At 49.8% G+C, this 23,401-nt stretch overlaps 1 protein-coding gene and 1 long non-coding RNA gene across 3 annotated transcripts; one reads left to right on the top strand and one right to left on the bottom strand.

Annotated features, from left to right (window-relative positions):
* Positions 1-232: 232 nt before the first annotated feature.
* On the bottom strand, positions 233-19,571 carry adamtsl4 (ADAMTS like 4). Of its 2 annotated transcripts, XM_088386235.1 has the most exons (18): positions 19,335-19,571; positions 18,063-18,126; positions 14,903-15,366; positions 13,841-14,111; positions 13,466-13,810; positions 8,365-8,467; positions 6,237-6,376; positions 5,593-5,797; positions 5,087-5,271; positions 4,270-4,384; positions 3,840-4,109; positions 3,181-3,310; positions 2,803-3,007; positions 2,535-2,708; positions 2,277-2,456; positions 2,013-2,192; positions 1,789-1,936; positions 233-1,696 (listed from the first exon to the last, which is right to left on the bottom strand). In XM_088386235.1, exons 1-18 carry the CDS (start codon positions 19,355-19,357, stop codon positions 1,563-1,565), a joined length of 3,336 nt encoding a protein of 1,111 aa, XP_088242361.1. In that variant the 5' UTR covers positions 19,358-19,571; the 3' UTR covers positions 233-1,562. The 2 variants fall into 2 exon arrangements, with proteins under 2 accessions (XP_088242361.1, XP_088242360.1); XM_088386234.1 differs by having other exon boundaries at positions 13,466-14,111.
* LOC148392519 (uncharacterized) lies at positions 9,510-11,169 on the top strand. The gene is made up of 2 exons (XR_015860674.1): positions 9,510-9,564; positions 10,361-11,169. It is a non-coding gene; the product is annotated as an uncharacterized LOC148392519 (long non-coding RNA).
* Positions 19,572-23,401: the final 3,830 nt, after the last annotated feature.

Below are 23,401 nucleotides of genomic sequence, written 5' to 3'. Positions count from 1 at the left end.
CAAGTTTCCTCTCATCCACGTTCCAAAATACACGCACGTTTGCTCAATCGAAGAGTCCAAACTGTCCATAAATGTGAAAGGCATTCTACGTACATCTCGTTTAGGTAACTCTTATTGTCCTAAATAAGCTTGAGAAACACTGATGACTCATAACACGACTCAATGGCGCCATCCATTGACGGACCGCGTAACAGCGCCTTTTTCCCCATCTGACAATGAACGGAAGCCTTCATTGATCCGCTTTTTTAGTTTTATTCTGTTGATTTAAGCATTGAGATCGTAAATGTGTCACACTGTTTTGTGTACTATGAGATGTGCGCGCGTGCGTGTGTGTGCACGCGGAAACAAAAAGGTGCCTTTGTAATAAAAATCTGGTGGTTGCTAGGGGGAGAAATAGCACAAAAATAAATTACATGTTCTTTGATACAGATAAATTACTGTCCTTTCTTTCTTTATCATATACTTCAAAAGTGGCTACAAGGGAGAGACAGATAAACGGACTGAGAGATTCTCTTCAAGTCAGCGATATGCTAGTTAGCTGTGGATAAAATCCTTCTATGTCAACTATACAATACTGAGTTAAAAAATAGAAGCGCTTACTATGTTCAAAACGTCTTATACACAGGAAAAACATACATCATATACACATGGCTCACCTTACAAGTGGGAGCGTGGCTACTGATTTTGTGCTGTGTGGGAGGTACAAAAAAAAAAAAAAAATTGGAACCGATGAAGGTCCTCACACATACACACAATATGTACAGTTGATCGATCAGCACATTGTGCTCAATATTTACTGGGTGGGTTTTTCTTTTTAAAGGCAGACCGCCCGAAGATTGCTGGGATAGGCTTAAGCACGCCCGCAATAGGATGAGAAGATGAATGGATGGATGAATAACAAGACTTTTGTGAATTATTGGACTTGGACACAGTGAATATGATCTTGGTCAGTTTGTGATTTCATGATAATTAGCTCGATTTAAATTCAGCTTAATTTCACCTTTGCTGTGCCATCACGTTGACCTTTTGTGCATTATTCTCCAACACATTTGGTCATTCACTGCCTCCTTTGGTTTATCTTTCAAAAAAAGAAGAATGCTAGAAAGGCACTTGAAGGGAATATTTTTGGCAAACAAAGACGGTGGAAATCCTCGCTCGGTTGACCATAGAGAGGCTGCGGTGTGCACAAAGACAAAAAATCAAAACAGTTCGTTTTGCCCCGCATGATGCGCTTATTGTAGTTTTCCTTCCAGAGCTCTAATTTTGGAAATCTGGCACGGCGCCTGGCAAATTTCTGCAAAAAATCGGGTTTGACCCATGCAATGTTGGTCACTTGGCAGACGATCTCCGAGAGGGAGGTCTGCGCCGCTGTGGGAATGATCACGGCCAACCTTGATCAGTGGCACATCTGTGTGCATGGGTACTTCCCATGCCCCCCACTGGGATGATTTCAAAAAAATAAGTTGAGCCCTTCAAGTTGGAGGAGTGCATAACTTGCTGTCTGTTTAAAATAGATGGGGGGGGTGCAACTGGGACCCGATCTGGAAGCTGTGAGTTTCCCGTCAATGTCTCTTGGCGCGCTGCGCGGCGCTGTGCGTGCAGGAAGCACAGCAGGCCGTCTTGTAGTAGGAGTAGACGCAGAGGCGGGCCTGCACAACCATCACGCAGTTGTGGCGTCGGTCCCTGCAGTTCTCGTCTGTGGTTCGAAAAAACAAAGAGAGGGGAGAGGAGGGGGCAGGTTGGTATGCGAGCATACAAAGATTGATGAATGTGCCTGCGTGACGCAACCTGTGACTTGAGGGCCGCAGGGGATACTGTTGCAGCTTTGCTCCTGGTCGGGCTTGGCGCCGGCGTCACAGTTTGGGCTGTGCCTCCTGTCCGAAGTCAGACACCGCACCTCCCGCATCTGGAGGCCTTTCCCGCAAGAGCGAGAACACTGACGGCAAAGACGAACAAACAAAAGGCGGTTGTCGCTTCCATTACACACGACGCTGGCTGCGTAGGTGCCTCACCGCGCTCCACTCGGTCGTGAACCACTGCGGCTGGCAATCGCCCATCTCACACTCCTGCACGGCGGCTGGTTTGTCCTCGTGGGCGCATTGGGCTGAGGGCAGTGTGGTGAATTCGTCGCCCGACTTCTGGACGCAGATGACGTCCCGGCGCTGGGTTCCGTTCCCGCACCGAACGTTGCACTGCGAAATAAAGGCCATCAACAAGAACAGCTCAAGCCAATCGGGTGGGCGGGATTCAAAAAGTCGGTTTGGGAACATTCTCACCTGCGTCCACGGGCCGCTGTACCAACTGGCGACGGGCACACAAGGACCACCGTTGCAAGCTCTCAGCTCGGCCGGCTTGTCGGCGACACAGTCCGCCGCTCCTTGGCCCTCTCGGACGCCTCCGCGCGTCAGGCACACCACCTCCCTCTTCTGGACGCCGGGGCCGCAACGCGCCGAGCACTTGGGATGAGCGAGCGGTGAGTTACGAACGAGCGTTGCAAAGGAGCGTTTGTAGGCGTGGCTGGGCGGGGCACTCACGGCGGCAGACCAAGCGGACGAGTACCAGTTGGTGACGCAGGGGCCCATGTTGCACTCCTCGCTGCCCAGCGGCCGAGCCCGGGAGCTGCACTCCATGTCGTTGACCACACTGCCCTCGTCGCTCACGCAGCGCACGCTCCTCGTCCTCTTGCCCACGCCGCAGTCCACCGAGCACTGAGCGCACAAGCCATGAATGAACACTAGTTAAAGTGCCGCCTTGAAATAGGAGTGACCCGTTAATTCATGTGGTGGATTTTTTTTTTTTTACCGTGCTCCAGTCGGAGCCCACCTCCCAGTGCGAGCAGAGCTGCAGCTGGCAGGCCTGGGTGGACTCGGGTGGAACCTGTCCGGCGCAGCGCTGTGGGTGGACCATGGTGGAGCGGTTGCCGAAAGTCTGCCTGCACTGCAGTTGCCGTTGCTGCGCGCCGGGCCCACACGACACGCTGCACTCGGACCAAGCGCTCGCCTCCCAGCTGATCACAGAGACAAGCCGTCAAGGCGCCACTAACACGCAACTTGAAAATATCTTGAGGTGTAAATCAATGCAGCAGTTTTGTACAATGCTGATCTCAAAAGTCAAAGGAATAAGCAACGGACTTTGCTGCATTGGTGGAGGCCACGTTTGTGTGCGTGCATCTTTACTCACAATGGTGGGCAGCCGTGCGTATTGCAAGGCTCCTCTTCTGGTGCCGGTTTAGCGGCGGAGTCGCATTTCCTCTCAGGCACTTGCTCCTCCGTATGGCGATCAATGCAGATGATTTCTCGAGACTGATAACCTGGGAGGGCAAAGCAAGCCAACCAGTGAGCGGCATCTTGTACTTGCGGAATCCCGCCACAAGAGGGAGACAGCACATCATTTCAAATCAGTCACATGCAGCTTGACGCGGTTGTACGTGAATTTCTAAATATGTTGCTCGACTCTGCGTTTCCTATTATGTGTTAGCATTAGCATTAGCATTAAGCTAGCGAAAGCAAGGTTGTGTGTTTGTCTTAAATCCAGTCCAGCGGAGAGCAAAGTTCTTTAGTGATTCATTGCTCACCTACCTTTTTCATCTTGTGTATGTTTGCATATCTGTGTTTGCACGTTGCATTCATGCGCTCTATAAATAAAGTTTGATTGATTGGTGAATACACAACGTGTACTTCTTTTTGTGTTTGTGTGCACTTTGAATTAACTTTGGCTTTTTTTTTTTCCCAGCAGTCGTTCAATGCCAAAATACAGTGCTTGTATCTCGAGTCTGCATTTGCAAGGAAGGAAAAAAATATCAGACCTCCATCCGGCGTGGACAGACTCGAGTGTCTAACCTTTGCCACAGGAAGCAGAACACGGCGTCAGCGACCCCCTCCTCCACGCGAAGGGCAACTGCGTGTCCAGCGGCAGGTCGGTGCGAGGTGGGATGCGAGCGTTGCGATTGGGGGCCGAGGCCCGAGGTGGCGACCTTCCTGCGGCCCAGTGCTGCGACGACGGGGGAACGAATAGAGAAGAGGAGGAGGAGGTGGAGGGGAAAGAAGGGACGGAAAGAGGAGGCGAAATGGCAGCAGGCACAGGTTCGTCGATGGTCACGCCAAGGGCGGCTGCGCATGAGGAGCACAAACAGGAAGGACGTTAATGAAAAAAACTGCAATGCTCAAGAAGTTGCCGTTCCATGACCCCTCTCTTCCATCGAGGTCACACCCACACGCGACAATCAATCAAAGCAGCAGCATCAATTTGGAGCAGTGTGCGGGTACTGACCACGAAGGGGCGCCCTCCCCTGCGATTGCCTCTCACTGGGTGTCTCACTTTCGGTCTTCTCCACAGGGATGTAGAACTCATAGTCAATTCCCGGGTTCTGCTGGTGGTAAATAATCTGCGCAAACACCAGGCAAAGCAATGACAAAAAAAAAAAAAACTGTCGACAGATAATAAAACAATCCTCACAGGCATAGATTCTTTATCCTCTGCAAAAAAACTATGAAAGCAGCTTACTGAGTGAGCCGTGGAAAACACTACGGTCCATCTTGTGTAGTTGAAAGCTTGCCGCTGATCTCATGTGCAAGCATGCCAGCACGTGGCACATCATGGCCAAGGTCATCTATACACGACTCAGAGACTCCCATTTTAACCGGCTATTTTTCGTCTATAAAAAGAGTTGTTGCTGCGAACGGTCAATGCGTGCAAGACGTTCTGCTCACCTTCACCACCAATGATTTCCATTTGGATTGTGGAACAGTTTGTGTGTTTTCCAACAGAGATCGTATTCAGAATTCAGCATGAATTCAAGCGAAGCGAGCCAAAATCAAATCATTTAAGCGGATGTGTGTGAGCGATTGTTTGCTATTTTTACCGCCTCCTGCGGGCAAATCTGCTGACGAGGCCCCTTTCTTTCATTAAATCTTAGCCCGAGGTGAAGGTTGTTAGTCGCCGGCTGTATTAGCCTCTTTCAAGATGTCTGCTTTAATCCCGCTCTCTCACAATGTTGTCTCGCAGAAAGATCTCGACACACACGAGGGGAAGCTCAGCCTGTGGCCACGCATGTTGCATAGTTTGCGCGGGCCGGCCGCATACTCACATAGAGCTGCAGCTGTGCACTGGTGGGCCCGAGGGCTCTGAGTGACTCCCCTGGCTCATCTTCCCCCTCCGCCTGCGCTCGAGGTCGGGCGTAGGTGAAGGTAGTCCCGCCCGCCCGGTATTCCCCCGGGGGGTCCACGGCCCAGCGGCCGTTTACCACCGAAGCCCCCGTTGCGCTCCTCATGGCTGCGGGGTGAAGAAGAAGGTGTGTGAGTGAGCGCCTTGGTCAAAACGCAGCGGAGCGCGCTCATTAGCGAGCACCGGCTGTCAAGACAAATACACAGGCCGGCTGAGCTTCATCGGATCCGACTCGGCCCGGCCACAACATTGACGATCCCCCGCCAAAGGTAGCAAACACCCCCTGAGGGGCTAAACTTTCAACAGATACAAAGCCGCGCCTCAACAAATGAGTTTCCCGCGAGCATATCCGCAACTCAAAACCAAAAATATTATAAAACAGGAAGTTGCAGTTTTCTAAAGTACAATCAAACTGCGCGAGCGTCTCACCCAAGTAGTTGGGACTGGCCCGTCTCTCGGTGATGTTAATGAAGGTGGCCCCCGCCGGGATGTCCAAGATCTTGTGGTAGCCGAGGGGAACGCTGACATTCTGGAAGCTGCCCGTTACCTTCTGACAAGCCGAGTCCCGCCCCCCGCAGACGCCGCACTTGTCCAGCGCCAGGCCGGAGCCCAGGACACCGTCGCAGCCCTCCGTCTGACGAACACAAGAGAGGATGAGTTGGAGGGGCCAAAAACACAAGAAGAAGCTAGGGATGAAGACAAACGGACATTCCCATCTTGTAAACATTTGCATCGTCAATGTCGCTGTTTACGAGCACCACCGCTGCCAACCGGGGCAAGGGAGGTCTTTTACTTTGGTGCCTCCGTTTTATTGAGGCTTGCCTTTCGGCTCGCCATGGAGCTCGGTCCAATTGGAATGAAACCCAAGAGCCAAAAGCCATGAAAATGCACTTGGACAGGGAAAGAAAGGCTAAATGGGAATAGAATTCCAGTTTGATTTGCAGGGGTGCAGCATTCCTTTAGCCAACGTCATGTCAACGGTTCAAGGAGACGAGCCAATCCAACCGAGCAATGGCGCTCCTTTTCCTCTCCTAAAAGTGTTGATTCATTTTGTTAATTTTCCCGCCACTCACCAGGCACTGCCCTTGGACGCACACGTCGTTGGAGGTGACGTTGAAGCAAGGTGTCCCGTCTTGCGCCCGCTCGGCTTGCCGCACGTAGAACCGGTAGCCCACCGGGCGGCATGTCAGCTCGCATTGCTTCTCGGGGCCGACTGCAACACACGGCACAGAGACAGTCAGAAGTGAGATTTACAAGGAGCCTCGTGGACTTCGTAGCGCAATTTATGATATGTGGAGGAACCCGAGAGGCTTTGGGGGGGCGCTTCAAAGGAAAACACACAAAAGTGCATCGCGTCTTTCAGCGCTCAAATAGACGAGAGAACTGCGGTATCTCACGGGGGGGGGGGGGGGGGGAGGATTCGCAGCGGCCCACAAGTGCATTTTGCAGATGGATTAATAGCTAACATGTTACTGGAAACTGTTGACAAAAACTGTCCAGCTTTTAATGGACGAGCCCATTCCGAACCATTCCCTCACTAGCGCTGAAAGAATGAGATGATCTTATTCCAAATAAAGACAAACTATTCTTTGAAAAGTCACAAAGCAGTTCTCTCAGGGGTCACCGAGCAGAGGTGTTGCGGGGTTGGAGCCCTGCAGCAAAGTGGAGCGATAGCGCCACAGACGTGAGATCACCGTGGCAAAAAAGGTTCACATAGTGACTTGCACATCGGAGCGGGGGGAGGGCCATGGGTGAAAAGGACAAACTTTTTTTTTTTTTTTGCTCCTGAAATGGACATTTTTAACGCTGTATCATATGTCTCCAAATAACTCCAACTCCAACCGCAGTTCCACGCATTTGAAAAGTATATTTCGACTCGCTTTCATGTAATAAGGCATGAAGAAGTGGTTTCTTCTGCCATTATTTGAACTTTTGACATTTTGAATACGCTGCGTGTGTCGCAGTGTCGGGTGTCAACACCGAATGGCACTTTTGGAAAGCAAATGTCTCGAACAGAAACTTTGCAGTTTCTGAATACTTTTCCACACGCAATGTGACTACAGAGAAAAGGTGTGAGCTAGCCAGGAGAAAAGAATGCCTAAAAGATCATCCCTAGTCGAGTCAACGTGTGTAGAGAGCCGTCGGAAGAGGCACAAATCCCGGCCTGGCTCTTTCCACCCGCTCTCATCGCTATCTTTGAGAGATTAGACTTTAGACGGGGGCAGAAGAGAGGCTGCTGCCTTCGGAAGTGCTCGCCAGGCATGTGGATGACTGCCCGCACGCCGTCTGTCCTCCTTGCTGCCAGCTCCAGCTTAGGCCGGATCCAGCAAATGTCCGCTTGGCCTTTTTCTCTCCTCCACTTGCGGAGCTCAGTGTTCAGAGTGTGGAATATGTCTCGTCTAAATATACTTCCTCTCTCTATCGCTCCATCTAAACACACGCCGGCAGAGAAAGCTAATGCCAGAGGACAGGAAGTGTTGTGGGGCTGGATTGGGGGGGGGGGGGGGGGGGGGGGATGAGGCCCAAGAACAGCAAACCAAAAGATGACACCTGCGCATGCAGAATCAACCAATCCCACTCAAACAAAAGATCTGCCAAAACCTGGCATTTCGGCAAGATCTCCACTGCCCTATCTGGAAGTTTTCTAATTGTGTTCCTGGCATTTGCATAAGACAGCAAAAGTGGGTCGGGCCACGTCGTCGCCATGTGACACATGCATCCCATGGCCTCCATTTCGCTCTGCTCTTTATCTCATTCGGCAGGAATCTGCTGAGAGCTGAGTCCAAAGCAGGGAGGAGAAACTTGGCAGCGCTGGAGGCAGCCAGAAAGGGCGAGGTCCCACAAATGAGGGAGCCACAGAAAAGAAGGGGAGCATTTTGGTGAGGGGGTGGGCAAAAGTGGAAAAGAGTTTGAGCCTCAATGGCTCGCTTGTCATTCCACCTCACCCATACCCACAGGTGGGAAAAGAATTCACACTCCCTAGTTAAGAAAAAGAAGAAAAACAAGCAAAAGTACACATTTCATTCGTGCTTAATCTAAAGTACAAAACGAACACTAAATGAATGTCAATTAAAAAAAAAAAAAATTTGAAAAGTAAACGCACGTGCATGCTTTTGTGTGTGTGTGTGTGTGTGTGTGTGTGTGTGTGTGTGTGTGTGTGTGTGTGTGTGTGTGTGTGTGTGTGTGTGTGTGCGCACTCACCCTCAGTGAAAGGCTCCCAGTCGTAGAGACGATCCATAAACTCTTTGGCATTAAAGGCGGCGCACTGCTCAGCCCGCGAGTCCAGCGGGATGCCAGTGCACACCTAAAAGACACGCAAAAAAAAAAAACGTCAGCCATCTTGTTAATGGTCGGCCCCCGGAGGCAATTTTAAAAAACATAGGCGGGGGAATGCCACCACTAACAAAGGAGGGGAAAGGCCCAACGAGCCCAAAGGCACGCTCGGCCATATGGAAGGAATCGCTTTTCAAAAGAGGCCAAGGAAGCGCATGAATCCATCTTGGCTTTCAGCTTGCCACCGCAAACCGCGAGCCACTCCGAGAACATGTGTGTGTGTGTTGGGGGGTTGAAGGTCAGTAAAGTATACAAGCACCACCTGAAAGCTCCAGCGTGTAAACTTGTGGCCACTAATGGTTGTAAATAGTCGGCTGGACTGTAAACACACGCCGGGCTCCGATTCCAAGTGGACACTTCCTGGGCTGCGGCCCCTCAACAAGGAGGGCCGTGCGGCAGGTGCTTTCAAAACGAAACGGAGCAGACGTACATCCATGCCATGATTGTACTAAAGGGTGCGGGGCTAATGGGATAAACAGAGCGCGGAGTGCGAAGGAAGAGTCAAAACAGACACGGGCGGACGAAGCCTTGGGGGGATCTGGAGAGTGTTTGTGTGTTATTAGAAGATGAATGCGGACTAGGCCGGGCGTAGGAGTGGGCAGTAAAAAATGTGAAAGAGTTAAAGAGCCGGCGACAGACAGAGAGACGACAAGATGAGCACGAACCTGTTGACACAAAGCTCCAGTGGAACGCGTCAGCAAGAACCGCTTTGCATTTGAGCCAAGACACCAGATGCCGACTTTACGCACCACTGTCAGGCGCCGTTAATCATCAGACGCTAATTCCGCATGAAGAGCACTCAAGTTAGGCAAGGGAAACTTTGACTGCTTTATTGGAGGGGCTGGGTGAGATGCGATAGAGTCTGAAATTATTGACAGGGAAGAAGAGGGCGCAAGTGAAATGAAGCGACATCAACTTGCGGCTGACTTCACTCACACGCCAAGTCCCATCAAAGATGAAAACAAGCCACACACCACTGTCAATGTTTACTGTCACCATGACAACCAATTTGGAGCGTAGTCTGACACATTTACGGAGGTATGAAAGGGAATATTTTGGTGCCTTGAGGTAAGAGTTCAAGTTGTTCTGCTGCCAAATTTTCTCAAATCATTGTTCTAGTCATCAATAGCTCGCAGCCGGTTAGCGTGCAGCGCGTTCATCATTCTCGTTATGCAATCTTCCATCCTTCCAAATCAAAAATTGGCCAAGCAACGTTGCAGCAATAAAGTGGGCAACCCCCCCCTCCTCCATAAGTCAGCGGTCATGCCCGCTCTCCTCGCCATTTTGCATCCGCAGTGGCACACGCGGGCCTTGCTCGCTGTTGACGCCGATCAACTTTTTGCTAGTAAATGGCTTGTGTGGGATTATTTCGCCAGGCGAACACGACCCAGTGGAACAATCAAGTCGCCAGCTGCACTCAAAGCCAAAAACTCCCTCCCTCTCTTTTGTTCACTTCTTCACATACTGTAAGCATTGTTTTCCGTTCCTTAAGAGAGCGAGAGCTAAAAAAGAGGGAACTAACTAAGAGCAGGCATGCAAATCGTGGCTGGGGGCGTTGATTGATTTAACTGCAGATGGGAAGGCGTCTGGGGGGGTTAGAGGTGGCAATTTCGGAACGTAACAAATGACAAAAATGAGGGGCGGGCATCTCTCAAGTAAAAAATGATTCGATTTGTCGCTTGACATGATACAGGAATGATTCATGTGGAATGAGCCCATTCAGTGAAAGCACACTCACGACTCCACGTGTCAGGTTTATAACCACATTTTATTAACAAACAACAAATCAACAGTAAAACGATTTCTACCTGCTGTTGGCGAAGATCGCCGCTGTATTGTACAACTTTTCTTTTCTTACAACTAGGAGAAAGCCGTGTTGCTTGTGTTGGCATTGTGCCTGGCGGCGGCGAACAGCGGCGAGCTGTGGAGATGCCTCCGCAAAGAAAACATCAGCGCCCCGAGCTGACACAATGAGTGAAGGACACACGCAAGCAAAGAGCAGCTGCAAAGTCAATGCAGCTGCTCAAAGTGGAAAGCTGTGCACGCGCGCATACGCACATGCACGCACACCCACACCCACACACACACACAATCACACGCACACATTGGTCCTAATCACGCATGACACTCCTGGGTGAAAAACAAAGCCCAAGACAGACACAACTAATGAGTTTTGGACAACAGAATAGTGTGTGTGAATGGAAAGGAAGGGTCCCAGTGGTGCGTCATCGAGATTGACGCCATTCAAGTGAGCGCACGCCTGCACAGATGGACATGTGAACTCGATCCATGGAGCGCAAGGAGGACCGACATGGTCATTCCTCAAGCATTACTGCCGTGTGACGCACCAACGCGGCTGAGAGATGAAACTTGATCCAAAGCATACCACATCATGTCTCATCAAAACGGATGCAAGAGATGGAGCTAGGCCGCGGTCACACTTTTCCTGGACAATCCCGCTGAGGGTACACAAGTGCCCGCATATGGAGCCTGAGGATTCCATTCTGGGTTGCACTTTTCTGTCACACCGCATCAAAATGATCTAAAATTGTGTGGGCGTGAGTTGTCAACTGTCTGTTTTTTTTTAATCTTGCATCTCAGGCAGGTTTGGCCGTGACAGGAAATGTTATTTGCTTGTCAACTTTTTCAATGAATACATTTTTGTTATCTGGATACGGGTGTGTGCACAAATGCATTGTTTGTGGTTAGCGATTAGCATTCTATGGCGGGAAGCGGCCGACCCTTGGCCTTGACACCTACCTCCCACCCCGACACCGCCTCCAAAACAAAAGTGGTGTCGAGCATACAAAAAGAGAGCATCCATCAATGACAAGATAAGAGAAAGAACGGTGGAGAAAGTTGGACTAAGTGGACAGAAAGTCCCAGATGTTGTCTGACAACAGTTAGGTTTCCAGCGGCGACCGTGACGTCACGCTCACCGTCACGCTTCCTTCTGGCACATAAAAAAACTCTTATTTACAGTTCCTCAAACAAGCCCAGAGGGGGTTGGGAGGGGGGGGGGGGGTCGGGGCGATTGCATGTCACAAGTTGGTAGCAAACCTCAAGCGTGTCCTGCTCCGCATTATTGATCAAAAGAACCTACTGTTTGGGTAAACAAGAAATTGGACTCGCGAGCGAGAGCAGAAAGGAATGAATCACACACACGCTGGGCAGTCTTTGGAAAGAACGTGCTCACCACTCTTCGCTTCTACAGTTGGCTTATTGAGCAAAACGATTGTTAAATTGCTTCCCCGTTTTTCCTCCTCGTAAATGGGCGAGCAGGCATTCACGTTTGCCTTCACGTCTTATTCTGTCAAAGGCATTGCACATTGCACGAAGTCGATCAAATTTTTTGTTTTAATGCGTCGTTCACTATTTGCCCAAGTACCGCAAAGCCAAAGCAAAACCGTTTCTGGAATTTGACTTGTAACATAGACGGGGGAAAACAATGCAACTAGGTCGATTAGTAAATGGGAGATAATCACCAAGTTATTCCTGACATTCCCAACTTTATAAAATATCAATTAAGACACGCTTCTTCTTGTCACATTGTTTTAGCTGCGCAACTTTTCAATGAAAACATGTGTTTGCAATTCTCTTGAGGGAATAATCATAACAATTCATCAGCCACAACTTTTGTTTGAACTCCCCCAGAGTGCTAATAAAATTGAAAAGAAAAAGGGAAGCGGGCGGGCCTCGCTCAAGCCACGCGGGAGTTCCCAGGCACACACGCTTGTAAAGTCCGCAAGTGTGCGCGGGTGTTGCGCGTGTGCGAGCGAGCGCGCCGCAACCCATTTGGGGCTGTTGTGCACACACGTTTGGCTAATCATGCCTTTCCTGACGTCATGAGGAGAGCGTGCGGTGGGAGCGTGTTCTTAGCGTTTTATGTTGGCCGACTGCGTGCGAAAAAGGACGTTTACATCGAGATTGTGCGGAATGTTGATTCTTTTTTGTCCTTCTACCAAGACCAGCATTGACATGAGTGCTGCTGCCACGGCTGCTTTTTCTTTTTCTGACTGCTTCTTCTCAAATTCCACCTTTCCCCCTCCCCCCAGCTTCTGACAGGTCCTCCGCACACACGCAAATGTGCAGGTCTGTCTCACACACTTTTCCATGAATTCTTCCTTTCTTCTGGCACATACTCGCATTCCGCAGCGACTGACCGGCTCTCTCCCGCTGTTTACTGCCCCACAAAGCAACGTGTCCGAATGGGACTCGGGCCTACAGAAATATGCAAATGAGGCGATTCCATTTTGAACAGGTTCTTGCATTACCCAATATGGTTCTTGTTCCTGATGGAGGATTACCTTTGTCCTTTGACTCAGGGCTTGTCGAGTTGGATCTCATTCAGGCATCCCATCGACCTCCCCCAAGTTTTTTGCTCCTCTCTAAATGTCACTTTTAATTGCAGGAGCTTCCAAGCGTGGCATTCTTGCCCGGGCGAAAGCGCAGTTATGGCCGCCTTGGCTTGGCTTTCGTCACCTGCCCGTCCAGTCGACCCCCCAACCTCGCCGCACCCCCGTAAGACAGACAAGTTCCCCGCAAGACATTTGGACACGCCCACCCGTCGTCAGCAAGGCCCCCAAGCAGATGTGTGTATTCTGGTCTTCATCCAGACACACACGCACACACATACTGTGCATGAGCACGTACGCATTTGATAGGTTCCATGTCAGTGCACAAGCACAACAGGGCAGTGTTGGCGCTAGGGAATGATCAAACCTCCCAAAAACACTCTGTTGACCTTCACATTCTCTCTTCGATGCCACCAGCCTTCAACACTGTGCCCTCATTAATGTTCATGAGGACTGTGTGGGACACACACACACACACACACGCACACATACCCCCCCCCCTCCAATCCCCGCTGGAGGCTGAAAACCCAGATTGACACCTCGAAAACAATCAGCTAGCTTAGCCTTTGAGTCAAATATCTGAAAAGCAGCATCACTGTGTTTGGACAGCTTACCTGCGAGAAGCACCTGCGATATTCCTTCTCGGGACCGGTGCATCTGTAGTTTGGCGCCGTTCTCCACGCTCCAAAGCTCCCCTCCTCCTCGCCCACATGTGGTCTCATGGGGTGCCGAAGCGGGTACACGTTGCCGGCTTGCGGGGGCCGGGGTTCCAATCCCACGTGCACCGTCCTTTCTCTGTGCAAGGGCCGATGCAGAGGGGAGGCATAGGCCAAAGAGGTGCCAGCCGGCTGCGAGTGAGGCGAGCCAGCAGGGAGCGGTGGGGGCGGGGCAGTGACGGTGCGCCAGTCAAAGCGGCGGTGACCAGACAACACTGATGATGATGATGATGATGATGATGATGATGATGATGATGATGATGATGATGATGAAGATGGGGACCGCAGCAGATAGTGAGGGGGAGAGGGCGGAACTCGAACCCTCCTGTGCTCACTTCTGGCGCGCGGTTGGGGTGTGGCAGTATTGGCGGGTGCGGCGGTGGTTGCGCTCTCTTCTTCTCTCTCGTCGTCGGCCAGTTGGGGTGCCGAGGAGGCCGAGATGGTGCCGTTGGCCGTGTGGCGAGCCTGTCGACTAGGCCGGTGCAAAGGCAGGGAGAAGGGGACTTTACCGTAGCCAAACTGGCCTGGGCGGATGGATGAAGACCTGCGGGACGCACACAAGAGTGTCTGCAGTCATGACGTGAACGTAAAAGGTCAGAATCAGAAGTCAAAATGAAAGCATCCTGCCTTGAGATATAAGCTGCCACTTAGCTGTTTTCTGTTAATGCTAAACGGTGATGGAAATTGCCATTGATTGTAATGCTAAAAGTATCCACGTCGCAGATTGTAAAATTGCACACGTCGTTGACACAGACATATATTCTTTATCCTCGACAAGAAATTATCGTAGTGAGACTTTATGTTTGCCTTGACTCACATCCTCTAGTAATAGCGCAGTGATAACAAAAACTCAGCGTCTTAGAAAGGCATCGGTTCAACTTGCAATGCTTCAGTGGGCTGGAACATAATAACAAACATTCACTAATGCCAAAATCAAAGTCCAAAGCATGATGAAGATGCTGTGCAGCTACAAAATCATCACAGTCGCGGTTTTTACACAACCAGTCTTCAGACACGTCTCCCGAGTACCCCGTTGATCTTTTTGGAGGACCCTAATTCTTTTCTGGGTCCAGACGAGAAAGATGTAAAAAAATAAATAAAAAAAAGTCCTCGCAACCATTCCAAAGTGCTGATGCCTTATGCAAGCCTTGCAAGTTTCATTTCCTGCATGTCACTTTGCAGACAAGTTTGGGGACGCGGCGCAAAGCAAATGTCACATCTCGCATTAAGTGTACTTAGTGTGTCTGGGAACCAAACAAATAAATAAAAGACTTTCTTGAGCTCATCGAAGAACAAACGGCAAGCCACCATGTGGAATTTAAGTACATCACTCACCTCCTGACTGGCAAAGACTCCCGAGCGGTGCTGGCCGATCTCCTGCCGCCGGGCCTCCTGATGCTGCGCTGCTGTTGCTGCTCGTAGGCCGGCGAGGGAACGCGCTGAGGCGATCGGTACACGGACACTCGGTTCCGAGCGGTTGCGGGGTACTCCGTTTGATAGAAAGGCGACGGCGGATCGTCGCCCCCTGCCGGGGAATTTCGGTAGAGCGGCAGCCCCCGGTTGAGATCGGGTGCCCGGTGATGGGGCGGCAGTTGAGGGGAAGGGTGGAAATACCCGCCCCAGTTGGGTGATGGGTAAGAAACGGAAGGTGGGGCGGGCGGAGGCGGCAGGCACTTTCTGCTTCTCTGCGACACGCCCACTCCGCATGACTGGGAGCAAGAGGACCACTCCGCCCACGTCGACCACACCCCTTCCACGGGCTCCGTCTCCAACACTTGTCTGGACCTCCGCCCGGCCGCCTGACAAACACAAACAAAAAAACATTTCCACCGTCCTGGCCTTTGACTTGTCCTAGTTGAGGTTGAGCGTCAAACTCAACACCAAACAAAGAGAATGACGCTTTGTGTATTTAAAACAAGCGCACGGCTTACTTAGCCTTTCAGTTTGCTAGCTTAATGCCGACACTCGTGGCATGCATGATGCGGTGCTTTAAGCCTTTAAGTGCTGTTGCACAAACCGTGTCGCTGGCAACACATGGAGACGGGACAGACAACAATATCGGCAGTCATAGATTCTTTATCCTCCACAAATTTCATTGCCATACTGGTGAGCTGAGAGGAATTTAGACATTTCAGAGAACTTTTATTTTCCTTGGGTCGTTAGATATCTTCGGCCAACTTGTCATTATGCTAACCAAGCTAGCGTTGGCCCAAGAAAAGTCTTGTCGCAACTCTGGAATTGCACTGTTGACCCTCATTGCACAATCGAAGCAACTCCTCTGACGTAAGCGCATATTTTCACACAGAAAATCTACTTTGCTGTACCCAAGCGCAAAATACGATGACGTGATATCATCGCAGCAAAGCGGTTGACACTCCAAACGTGTGCAGCAAAGACTTGATGTTCTTCTGAGCGACCTCACCCAACTTCTCACGCTAGCCCCCCCCAAAAATAATCTTGAGTGTACATGCAGAGGAAACATGCTTGTTTGTGTTGCCGTGGTATGAAAATGTGTTTGATCCAAAGGTCACTTGCTGGGCCTTCAAGCGGAACATCTGAACAGCAGTGCTATTTTCATTAGGGACCTAATAAGCGTGTTTAGTCTGCAGCAATCACAGCTCGGTAAACGACACGCTTCGGGTCAGCCTTTTTCGCGTTCGGAGCTAAATTGCAAGTTGAAGATCTTTTTTGTTCCCTCTCAACTTGACTGCTTCCTAAGTGTCACACAATGACTAAATACCGCAAAGGAGTGAGTGGGCAGGCCTCAGCCATGCTCAAAAGAGGTCAAAGGGACGTGGCAAAAATGTCATACCAGCATATTGACTCAGCTTCCAACTTTGCAGAATATTTGGGGAAAGAAAAAGAACTATCAGAGAAATTCCCACAGACAATCTTCCAAGAGGAGTGTAAGTGGTTATGAAGCAAGCTGTCTCAATACTTTTGACCACACAGCGTCAACGAGCCTACAGCTGATCCTCAAGCCTCACGAGTTTCCTTCCTTCTCAAAGCAAAATGTAAATCCTAAAGCCGTACTCGATCGGGGCCAATTCCGGGGGATTGAGTCATGTGCCAAGCGAGCAGCTCGGTCGCAGATGGGTGGAGAGCAAAACGTATAAGTTACGTGTGTCTACGTGTTGCAACGTGGGCTGGACTTTGCTCGCTTTCTTGTGCGCCGTCAAATGACAAAAGTGGCACGCTGGCCCGCTTGGCGAACATGAGCGGGACAAAAGTTTCCATTCAGCAAAATGTGAATGGTCCACTTCCCAGCTCGCTCAAAGCCTGTCAAGTGTGTCAATATGTGTGTGTGTGTGTGTGTGTGTGTGCGTGTAAACACGCTGTACACGTGTCAATCTGAATAACGTTACTGCTGGCACTTTGGATTTTTAAAATTTACAAAAAATAAATAAACAAATAACAAAAAGGAATTGTGGACAAAGATTTTTCTTCCTGGCACAGAATATTTGCTGGTGTGTCAAACAGCTGCAGCGCCATCTACTGCTGAGGAGGTCTTAGTCATTGTTAGATCTTAATTTTTTTTTTGCCTTGTTCCTCAACACCTGAAACTTTCCCAGCCCTACTTATTCCACAAACACAGTATTATCAATTTATGCTGCCACAAACGATGCAACATTTTGGCTTGATTTAGTAATGTGAAGGACCTCCGCTCATTTTTTTTCTTCTAAGTGTGCGCTTGGTCAAATGTAGCACTCGTTTTTTTTTTGTGTTTTTTTTTTTTCTTCAAAGTCTGCACTTGGTCAAATGTGCCTGTTCCAAAGTATTAAAGTCCAGATGAGCTGGAATGCAAATGACAGGTCAGAAGTAAAATGGCGGGGGAACAGGGAAAGCGAAAGGAGCGGGAGATATGGGTTGGGAGGGGCATGAAGAACGGGTGGGGGGGGGGGGGGGGGGGGGTCAAAGCAGACAGGCCTAATGACTGTGTGTGTATGTGTGTGTGAATGAGTGACATCAAACACACAGCTGCCACAGAGCTGGAACATTAATGAGGAGTGGGCGCTGACCCTGAAGGAGGCCACCGGTGACCTCCTGCTACTTGCTACTCCTTCAACTCCTTCAACACTGTACCCGCAGACCTGTCTTTTTTTTTTTTTTTTTGACCCAATGATCACAAAGGCGTCACTGTGGCGCCTTGACAGCTACGGGCCCCACTACAGGAAAAAACGGATTACCGACTCACAAAGTCACACACGGTTGGCTAAATGACGAGCCGGCTCGCGTCAGGACTGCGTCAGCAACGCCATGAACTGGACATCAAAGTGGCGCAACGGAGAGCCCTCAAAATCGCACCACACGCCATCGGACAAAAACCTCGATGCTCCAGTCAGACGAAATATGCTCCAATTAAGTGCAATTTTGACATTTTACAATGTGGGGGAAAAATGTCATCATTTCCTAGTATGCGTTCAAACGCTTGTGACGGTGAAAGGTGAAGCCGTCAAAGTCGATAAATGCGGCGTGTGAGGAGCTCACCACTCACCTTCCTTTTGGCAGGCTTGCTCACCGAGGTCGCGACCTCCGCAAAGGCCCACAGCGCAAAGAGCCTGGTGGGACAGAAGAGCAGAAGCTTAAAAAATAAATACAGAAAAAATAGCAACATCTTGACGGCAACATGTCGAATCAATAGATGCGAGTTTGATTTCACGCTCACTGCCTCAATGTGGACTATTGTTGGCTGTGGTTTTTGTTTTGGAATGGTGCTTTTAAAAGCACTTTTTTGGGGGGGGCGTTGCTTTGGTCAGCAGGTTGGCCTTTATTTACCTTGGCGGCAATTAAATAGAACTTTTTGGGCCGTAATTCCAAAAGGTATGTTGGCGCACGCATAAGACCGCTCATCAGCAAAAGATCAGCTCAAGTTCAGTGAAGCTCGATCGTTGACCGCAACATGAACAAAGCGGAGGCATTTAGCAATAAAAAGAAGTCAGTCGTCACAAAACGTTAAAATGTCAGGAAACGTTTACTTGGACGTTTGGGCTCAGATTTCAGTAGAGGACAAAAAGTTTGACTTTGTTTAAAAGTTACTATCCGATGGGGGTTTACGCTTTCAAAGATGTTCAAATGTCGTTTACTCGGCGACTTTGACTCACTTTAGAAGCAGCTGACCTGCCCCGAGGAGCCAATTTGGCCTCCTCCACTTTTTTTTATTGACTTGTGCTCTCTCTATGCGTGTGTTATCGTGCGCCCTATTTTTGCTTTCCAGTCATTTCCAAAGCACGCTGAGCTCAACTGCCATTTCATTTCATTGGGGCTATTTTGAAAAGTCTCGTTGCCGCTGAACAAGCAAGCAAGCGTTTCCAACACCTCGCTCGAGTGGTGACACGCCGCGAAACGCCTCACTACGATTCAAGATGGACTTGTGGCTCCAACAACCGCAAGCATCGCCGCTGCGTGCAGCCCGCAAGCCACACTCCGGGCCGGCTAATTGCTCCCGTGGTTCCATTTCGCCAGTGCGGCGCACCGCGTTCTGCCTTTCCCTCGCAGCTTGCTTGTGTACAAGTGCGCAACAAGCAGCCCCCCCAAACAGACGCACGCACGCAGAGGGAGCGTCTCACAAAGGCTCCCCGGCACAAGAGAACCGCCGAGGCCGAAGTAAAGACCCCCCGCGAGCTCGTCGCTTCTGTGACATATTGTTGCAATCATCTCACTGGCGTCCATTTTAAGTGCAAGCGCCCCCCCCCCCCCCCAAAAAAAGTTAGTGCGTAAAAGGCAGCCCGCAAAAGCTTGTGGAAGAATCCCGCGTGAGTTTGCGTACCTGAAGACAGACGCGAGCCGCATGCTCCCCCGACGCCGCTCGCGACGATCAGTCCACTTGGAGATCGATTATTGGTGCGTGCGCGCGCGTGATGGGCGAAGCAAACAATGAGTGAAGTGTCCAACTTGTCGTCGCCTCTCTCCACTGTCTTCGTCTCTTGCGAGTGTGTCCTTTCTCCTGTCACTGCTCTCTGCCTGCTTGCTTGCTTGTCTGCCCGCCCGCCAACGTGCAAAGTGGGAAGTCTTCCGTTTTTTCCCCTCTCACGCACACACTACTACGGGTCCATTACGCCCCCCCCCCCCCCCCCCCCGCATCCTTCCTAGAAACCTTTCTCTTCTGATTTTTCTTCTTTTTTTCCCCCATGAACTGTTTAGTTTCTTTGGGCGTTAATTATAGGTAGATTGGTGGCGAGAGGTTTACATCATTATGGGTTTGCCAATTTGTGATTTATTTCAGATGTCCGTCTTTTTCCAGGGCGGAATAATTAGCTATTAAGTGAAGAGGAAAACGAAAGGCATTTTTGCTATCATTATAGTAGGTTTGAATGAGTTTTGTGAACGTAAAACGTAGTTTCTGATCACTTTCGTTTTTTATAAAAGCATTTTTGTTTGTTTTATTTTGTTACTGTTTTATCAATTTTGCTTTCAGTTATTTTGTTAATTCTTGCATACTAAAATAACCTTGCCTATAATTCACACTGGGCCACTGTTTTGTGTTCAACTGTATCATTTTTAAGTGGTTTTAAAAATTAAATGCCGCCCCTCAATACTGGCTAGCGAGTGCTTCGATATCGCGGATTTCACTCAGTACGGGGGCAGGCTGGACTGGAGTCTTTGCAAAGAAGGCGGGGATTACTCTACATTAGTAATATCCATGAACAGTAGATGTAAACATGCAAGCAGAACTGTGTGTGTGTGTGTGTGTGTGTGTGTGTGTGTGTGTGTGTGTGTGTGTGTGTGTGTGTGTGTGTGTGTGTGTGTGTGTGTGTGTGTGTGTGTGTGTGTGTGTGTGTCTGTGTGTGTGTCTCCCTTGCACACAATGTACACGGCAACAGAGCGGACCCTGCCTGGGCTATCATAACTCTCCCGGGAGAACAGTTCATCCCAAGAACACTCCATTGTGATGATCACCGCCCGTCATCCGCTCTCGGTCGGAAGCGGCATCTGCGGACAAAAAGTATGATGGGATGCCACGGCGCCAATGCAAACATGAATGTTTTTGCAACAAACGGCGAGGGAGGGGCGGGTGGTTACTTGCACAATGCCAGAAACATGACAAGAGGAACACACTGGCCATTGCACCGAGCTGATGAGAATTTTTCAAGACACGAGCGCATGTTTGGCTTTGACTTGAGAGCACAAATTCGAATGTGTGCGGTTGCGGCGCGGAGCAGATGTGCAAAGTGGCGCCTCCCACAGTGTTGACACTATTTTTATGTGCTTGTGTTTCCCCAACGTTGCCTGAGTCACAGCTGGTTTTCTTTTTTTCAATTTTGGAGAGCGCTTTCCAAAACTAAAAGTACAAAAGTGAATCGGTCAGGAAGGCAAAATGTTTTGGTTTAAGTGGTTGGACAAAGACAAACAAGGATTTTTGTTCTCAGGCTAGCCGGGACTAAGATGCTAGTTGCGCAACTTTGAGCTGATAAAGCTGCCAACAGAGTGAAAGTTCAAAGGTGGTGGTGCCTGTCTCGATGCTATTTACAGTGCAGCCTCACAGCAACGCGGGTTGACCTTCAATTAGTTCACTTTGGAACGCTCTCTCAAATGGCAAAGTCGACAATCAGCATCCGCAACACATGTGGCCATCTAAGCGGAGTCACAAACATATTTAGTCTCATTCTAATATCACTGCCGTACCGAGAAGCTGAGCCGCCACGAGTCCAGTTTAGTTGCATGTCTGCCACCAGAGGGAGCAGCACAATTGAAATTGTTTGACTCACTCCTCTATGTTTTTAGAAAGTTCTATTTTCATTCTCATGATGGGGAAAGATGACAGCCTATATCCACACCCACCGCTGCTAATAACGCCACCGCCACCGTGCTTTTTTTGGCCGACACGCCGGCGATGGTGCCGGAGATTAGCCCACATCAAAGCGCGTCAAGTGCGACCACATTAAAAGGGCTGAGTGGAGATTTGAAAGTGCAAAGAGAAAAAGTCAGTGAGAGGAATGAGGGTGGATTCCAGGCACATGTATAGACATAAGTTGGATTCGAGGGGGTGTAACGGATATCTTTGCACTTGGCGGCAGCGTGTCCGTCAGTAAACACAATTAGCTGGAGCTCGGTGCCACGGCCGCATAGGTGGGAGCCAGATACCAAGAAGTGAAAAACACCTCGGTGAGAAGAAGTGAGTGACACGGTGGGTAGTGAGCAGCAGATGGATGAACGGAGTTAGGGAGGCGTGTTGTGTTTTTGCACGTATGGCCCCGCGCGTGTCGCGACAGATCCGCTCTTGGTCTCGGATGGCTGATCCGACTAATCGCACTGGGTCGGCCCCCCACCCTGCATGGGTCATAAATCACTCAAAAACCTCCAGCACGCCATAAGACACCAGCGTCAACCTCCAAAGTCTCTCTCCCTCCCCCAGCTCGGCCTTTAAGCGCCAAAGTTCAACAGGCCCTCAGGCGGAAGGTCACAAGCCCTGAACCATTGCCCGCCCGTCTGAAGCTAACTAGATGAGCGAATGAGCTAAACCATCGCCATTGGGCAAAGGCTGCCACCAGCTGGTGCCGCTTTAAGCGCGATGGCAATACACGTCCGAACGGAAAGGAGAGTGGCGGAGCGGAACGGAAATTTGCAGCAGGGAAGATTTACTTCTCAGGGAAGGCGGAGAGCAGACATGAAGCGGCACCTGGAGAGTCTTTACGCAAAATTATGCAACAGGCGCATTTTGCTTTTGGTCACATGGCGGGCTGACATGTAGCCAAACTCGTGTTTCTGCTAATAGGGGCCAGATGGATTTATTTAATCGAATGCTGATGGCGGGATACTTGCACTACGCCTAGCTTAAAGAGAACACTACGAAATGTGCCATTAACATACTATTAGTTACTATCAGCCATCACCAATATAGTCACCATTTCTGAAGCAACAGATAACTGAAAACAAAATAGTGGCACAATACTCAAAGGCATATATTCTTTACCTTCAACAACAACAAAAACAAATTCAAGTCTAAAACAATGTCGAGTGAGCACAACGCACAGCAGCTCTCCCATCTCGGTTGGCTGTGCCACAGTAGCGCCAGAGACACATCAAGACCACAACTGAGTCCGCTCACAAAGATTTGAAAATTTATGACCGCAGTCTGGTTTTGCAAACATGGCAGCCAGCCGCAGCGCTTATAAATATCACATGAAAGTATGTTGGCGGCCAGCCGCACTCACACTGTCTGCGTGTGTGTTCACTTGGACTTTCACTAGGCAACAATGTGCTCGAGTGGAGGAACTGTTCCAACACCTGCACACATTGTCCTTTTCAGACATCAATAATACAATACATGCATCCATGATTCAAAATCCTGAAAATGAGATAAAATAAAGACAAAAAGATAAAACAGAAATACAATTGAAAAACAAATCGGAGTCAGAGGAGGCCATGAGGCCCAAGAGGAGCGGGAGAGTTTGCCGGGATGACGGACGAGCGCACAAAAGGCGCCGAGGAGAAATGCGATGAAAGGCTCCGGCCAGAGAAAAAGCCACAATGGCAGATTAGCGGGCAGCTGGAAGCGGGGGAGGTGCAATTGTTTATCCCGGTCAAATGGAGTCAATATTTGCTGCGTTCTGCCTGGTCACTTCCAGGCTGCCTTCTGGCTGGTCACTTCCAGGCTGCGTGTTGCAGTCAATATGAGAAAACGAGGTGACACTTTTGCACTGGAGTCAGCCAGTTAGCACTTTTACAGAACCGACAGCGTGTTTGCTGAAATATCAAGTGGAAGCGTGTTAGGCGTGTTAACTAATTAACTAGCTAGCAAACTAGCTAGCAAACTAGCTAGCAAACTAGCTAGCAAACTAGCTAGCAAACTAACTAACTAACTAACTAACTAACTAACTAACTAACTAACTAACT

The sequence above is a fragment of the Syngnathus floridae genome, chromosome 10, assembly GCF_059516105.1.
Source record: "Syngnathus floridae isolate MCC-2025c chromosome 10, RoL_Sflo_1.0, whole genome shotgun sequence".
NCBI lineage: Eukaryota > Metazoa > Chordata > Actinopteri > Syngnathiformes > Syngnathidae > Syngnathus > Syngnathus floridae.
The sequence above is the reverse complement of the archived record's forward strand: the minus strand, read 5'-3'. Positions and strand labels throughout refer to the sequence as shown.